Source organism: Crocuta crocuta, unplaced genomic scaffold (assembly GCF_008692635.1).
Source record: "Crocuta crocuta isolate KB4526 unplaced genomic scaffold, BGI_CrCroc_1.0 scaffold149, whole genome shotgun sequence".
Lineage (NCBI taxonomy): Eukaryota > Metazoa > Chordata > Mammalia > Carnivora > Hyaenidae > Crocuta > Crocuta crocuta.
In genome coordinates this window covers 449294-455103 of record NW_027551561.1, presented here as the reverse complement: position 1 = coordinate 455103, position 5810 = coordinate 449294, and the positions used below count along the sequence as shown (strand labels likewise).

Below are 5810 nucleotides of genomic sequence, written 5' to 3'. Positions count from 1 at the left end.
CTTTAGTGGGAATGTCCCTATATTTCCCCATCAAGCTTGATGTTAGCTTTTGGGCTGACTCAAATGTATTATTACTTCATGTTAAATAAGCATCTATTCCTATTATATTGAACATTTTTATCCAAAATAGTTGTTTAATTTTAGCAAGTGCACCGTCATAAAAAAACTTCCCACATTTAAAAGGCTGAAATATTTTAATTCAACAAGTGAAATACAGAAAAACAGTGGCTATAAAACCATGGAGATGATAACTTAAACAATAACAAAAAATGCTTTAAATTATACTATTTAAACTTCCTTCATCACTATTTAAATTTCATTCATTATATTAGTATAATACCTCATCTCAGCATCTGAAATTTTAACAAATGCTTGGAAAGTTTTTTGTTCAGAAACAGATGCTGGTCTGACAGAAACACATTTGAAAATATTCTTTTTCTGGTCATAGTTTCCAACACACCTATGAACTCGGCCTCTAATCAGTCTTGGAAGTTCACGATCCTGTTTTTAAAAAAACAAACAAACATCAATAAAGTTATTTTTTACTTCATCTGAATTTCAATTGTTTGAAACCAAAAATATAATCAACAAAATGTTAATCACCTCAAAATGCTGTAATTCACTCAGCTGACTTAGAGCCCCACTGCTGACAAGACCATAATAGCTGGGCATATAGGGGTGCCCTAACACAGAGGAAAGACCTTCACTTGGGTGGGGCTTCTTACAAGCTGGTGAAATGTTGCTTCTTAAAAGACTGATAATTCCCACTGTAATGGCACATGAACTATTCACTTCTATTAGACTGCTAGCGCTCCACTTTTAGTAGATGGTAGACCAGGCAGTTCAGGCCAAGTTTCTAGCTAGCTAAGAACAACTAGAATAGCTGGATGAAATATTTTTATATCTTCTGTAGACATTAGAGAGATACCAACAGGGAGAAGGAATACAGAGACACCCATTTGGGAGAGGACAGGAGTCCAGAATGGGGCCTGACATTTAGGGATGTTTCTCCCTGAGATTATATATCAAGTATAGTCAAGGCAATTAAGAGTCTAAGAAACAGAACAGAGCTTTTGAAAGGCTCCTAGGACTGGGAGATAAAAAATGGAGTCAGAAGCCCACAAGGAAAAGAGATCCTGGTCACCACCTCCACCTTCACTCCCAGCTTAGGGTGGGAACCCAAAAAGACCTATGCCTTAGTGGGCCTAGTAAAATAGGAAACAAAAAAACAAAAACAGAAAAAAACCCAGCCAGCATCAAATCCTCTTAATCATGAATAAAATTAAAGTATTCTGGAATTGCTTTCACCAAATGTTCATAAAAAGCACTAGCTATAAGGGGTAATAGTGATAATTGCTAAAAAGACTATATTAAAATGAAGAATTTCTGTTCCTCAAAACCTACCGTTAAGAAAAAGCAAACTATGGAGTATGAGAAAATATTTGCAATACAAATAATGAACAAAGAACTTGTACCCAGAATAGTTATAAAAAAACACAAAAACCTCATCTAAATAATTAAGGACAAAACAATAATTCAAAAGAAAAAAGAACAAGAGGCCTGAACAGACTTTAAAGAAGGTATCTAAGTGGCCAGTAAACATATATAAGGTGTTCAACTCATTAGTCACCAGGGACTGTACAGAAATAAGATAGCACTAAACACCACTAGAATAGCTGAAACAAAAAAGATTGACTGTACTAAGTGTTGATAATAATGTGGAAAAACTACAACTCACCTGCACTGACTGTGAGTGTGTAAACTGGAACAACCCTTTGGAAAATTCTTTGATAAATAACTACTATATTGGAATATACACATACACAGTGATGCAGTGATTTTACCTCTAGGTAGATGCTCAACAGAAATGTGTGCATATGCACAAGAAACATATAGAAGAATATTCACAGAGCATTCCTAACATCAAAAAATCTGGAAACAACTCAGATGCCACCAACAACAGAATAGAAAATTAAATTGTTTTAAAACAGAATACTGTACATAGAAATATAAATAATTCGGCTATAGCTACAACACAGATGAATCTTACAAACACTGTGTTGAGACAAAGACATAAAAGATATACTATATAGGGGCGCCTAGGTGGCTTAGTCGGTTAAGCGTCCGACTTTCGCCTGGGTCATGATCTCGCGGTTCGTGGGTTCGAGCCCCGCGTCGGGCTCTGTGCTGACTGTCGGCTCAGAGCCTGGAGCCTGTTTCAGAGTCTGTATCTCCCTCTCTCTCTGACCCTCCCCTGCTCACGCTGTCTCTCTCTATCTCTCCTAGAAATAAATAAAAATATTTAAAAAAAAAAGATATACTATATAATACTATTTATATAAAGGTCAAAACGAAGCAGAATTAATTTGTGATATTAGAAGTCAGGACAGTAGTTACTTTTAGGTAGAGACAGGAGGCAATGAATGGCAGACACAAGGATGCATCGGGTGACAGCAATACTCTATTTCTTAACCTTGATAATGTTCACTTTGGGACACTTCACAGATACTTCATAGAGCTGTCCAATTATGATTTGTACACTTTTAGGTATATATTATACTTCAACAAAAAATGTTTAAAGTTATCAAACTAGAGAAAATAAGTATTAAAGATATGATAGAAATTAATAACATAACTATTATTTCTTGATCATCTCCTATGTGTCAAATGCTGTACATTCATATGTTGTATCATCTTATCTTCAAAATTACCTCTCAAAGTAGGAATTAGTTCAACAATTTTACAAATCAAAAAAACTCAGAAAGTTGAAGTAGCTTTACTCAAGGTCATAAAACTAGTAAATGGTGGGAGTAAAAACTGGAATCCAAGTCTGATTTCAGAACGAAGGACAACCAGAATACTCAACTCTTCTATAATGTATCTAAGTTAAAAGTCTCCAGCCTCCTTTGTGATCTCCACCCTCCTTTGTCACCCTCAGCCTTCTTTGTCACAAAGAGTCTTTCCTATATCCCAGCCCACTCTTTGCCTTCCTTCAACTTCAAAACCACTATCCTCATCCCCATCACTTATTACCTCCAGGCTCTGGTAATTATAAGCTACCTGTAGTTTCCTCTACAATCCATGTTCTCTCTTAGCATATGCTGCCCTCACACCTTAGAATGCACTCCTCACGCCTCTCCCCTCCCCCAACACACTCTGGCTTTATTAGTTTTTTAATAAGATAAGATAGGTTACTACATTCTTCAAAAACCTGTCTCTGATCTGTCCCATCCTTTTTATCTACTTTTTTAGCACACCGCACATTCCTCTATCATACCATTTATCAGGCCAAAGTGTAACATTTATGTAACTCTCCTACCTGAGATTATAATAAACGCTTTGAAAGAAAGAGCTATTTAGCACTTATATTCCATTTTGTATCCTTTGCATCTAGCACAGCACCTGGCGGGTGCCGGTAGGTTCTCTAGATTAGCTGAACAAATAAATTTTAACATCAGAATTAAAACCAAACAAAATGTTTAAAGTACTACTAAATTGTTAACAGAATTTCTACTGCAATGAAATTACAGCCCACATTTGTATGTTTTATTGGTACAGGCTTTGCAAAGAATATTTAAACAAATACTCACTATTTCGTAAAATACACAAGGCAGAGTATTTTTCCCATCTCTCATAAGGAAAGTCTTTGAATAATATGGACCAGATGTAACAGCTGAATCAAGAACAGCTAAGCAACATTAAAATAGGGGGAGAAAAATCAGTGCTGGTAAAATGTAAATAAAATTTAACAGTGAGAAGTGGTATTTAAATACTATTCCTATACCAAGCTCTCCTACTCTTATTTATACAATAATAAAAGACAACACTTTGAGAGAGAAGAGTATTTCTGAAACTGTTTTATAGTAAGGAAAGCAAAATTTCTGGCCCTTTCCAACTCAGGAACAGGTGATATGCCCAAGTTCATACCACTGACAATACTTGGCTGTTTGATGCTTTTTTTTCTTATAATGTGTTATATGGAGTGGTTAAATCCTTAGACCATTCTATATTATAATAGTAAAATACAAACATATAATGAATAAGCATCAAGGTTTAATGAAGGAAAAACTGCATTAGCATCAGAAATTATTTATTTGCGTCCCAGTTCTTAAACTTAACTAAACTGAGCAAATTGTTTAACCTCTCTCAAATCTGTTTCATATATAAAATGCAAATAATGTTTCATGTTTATTTCAATAAATTATCAAATGAGAACATTATTCATTCCTTTAATAGCCACCTGATGAGTGCTGACAGTGAACATTTGTTATTTTGAGGTCAGTCTCCATTTCCCCTAATAATATACACATTTTACCTTAGGAAACCTCTGCTATGTCATTATTAGCCATATGATTTGGATAGGATTTGCCCCACCCACAGATCCAGGAGACTGATTTAACCCATTCAGCATATCCCATTCCCCAGCTACAGAGTTCAGGATTTCAGTGATGGTCTTGTTACCTAGTCAGAAATGATGATATGCTAGGTGTCATTTACTAGTTTCTGGAAAAACCAATAAGAAACTACTGAAGGATGTGACAGTGTGGTATAGTGTAAGTATGTGTGGTACAGAGGATAGCCATCCTAATACCAAAAGGTAAGAGTCAGAGGCTGCTGGAGACACCACATTTGGAGCTTCAGGATGAAGCCAACACTGTGATAGGACAGAAAGATGGCTGAAATCAAAAACGTAATTCTAGATGAAAATGCCAACCGTGTATTTTAAAACACATAAAGAAAAATATATAAATTATGAAATCAGATGTACATAGTAAAGTTATAAAAGCATGGACAAAGAAGATACCACAGGGATTATCTTTAGAGAAGAAGAAACAAGGATGGGGGTTTCAAACAGATCTATAACATAGGTATGTGGATATTTATTATATTCTCTATTTTTCTATACATTTAGAATATTTCATAATTTAAATGGAATTAAATATTTATTTTATTTGAATTATCAAAAGAACTACATTTGAGTCTCTACTTCTTACTTGTTTATCTCTTCATTCTAGGTAAACTCAAATTCCAGAAACATTCTAAAAAGTTTTAAGTAATAATTTAAAAAACAGATTAATCATAGGGTGTTTTCTCATATCACTAAAGGATGTTCTTTTAGAGTATTTAAAATATGATTTAGTGTATATACAAAATTACTACTGGATTTAGTGTAATATAGTACAAAGAACACCAGATAGAGAATAAAGATTTTGTTCTTAGATCCATTTCTGCAGCTAACTAGCTTTATTATAGTCTAATGTACTCTAATTAATTGCCCCATTTCCTCACCTACCTCAAGGGTTTAGAGCCCTTGTAATAATCTTTCCAGTTTTAACATTATGAATCAGAAGAATATTAGAACAAATAACTAAATACATCTTAAGTCACACAAACCAATGTCAAATCCAGGAAATGAAGAAAATCCTAATAAACCATAATCTCCTTTTGCAAATGTTATTTTTCTTTAAGATTCCTTAGATATTCCTATTAACATTCAAAAGTATTGTCCAAATAGTATTACTGAGGTTTTCTGAAGTATCATACCTACCCAATATTTCAAAAAGAAGTACAGTTTTCTGTGCATGTTCACACCAGTACTTCATGCTTTCAATAACTGCAGATATAATTCTTAAAGAATTATCTTTTTCCTTAAGCTTTACTTGAAACAATGAGGCTTCCTTTTGAAAAAATTAAAAATAGCATTAGAAAATCATTTTTTTTCATCACACACTTTCACTTTCCATGGTAAAGACTCTAGGTCCCTAGGTATAAAATGTGTAATATATGTAAAAAAAAAAACCACTATAGAT

The 5810-nt window shown here is 34.0% G+C and overlaps 1 protein-coding gene across 5 annotated transcripts in view; it reads right to left on the bottom strand.

Annotated features, from left to right (window-relative positions):
* Positions 1 to 211: 211 nt before the first annotated feature.
* Positions 212 to 5810, bottom strand: part of SPATA22 (spermatogenesis associated 22) — a 25829-nt gene continuing 20230 nt past the window's right edge. For all 5 annotated transcript variants that reach the window (XM_077749807.1, XM_077749806.1, XM_077749802.1 and 2 more), the window contains exons 7-9: positions 5549 to 5678; positions 3591 to 3688; positions 212 to 501 (exon numbers count right to left, since the gene is read on the bottom strand). In XM_077749807.1, coding sequence (XP_077605933.1) covers positions 310 to 501; positions 3591 to 3688; positions 5549 to 5678 — 420 coding nt within the window. In that variant the 3' untranslated portion in view covers positions 212 to 309. The remainder of the gene's footprint in view (positions 502 to 3590; positions 3689 to 5548; positions 5679 to 5810) is intronic.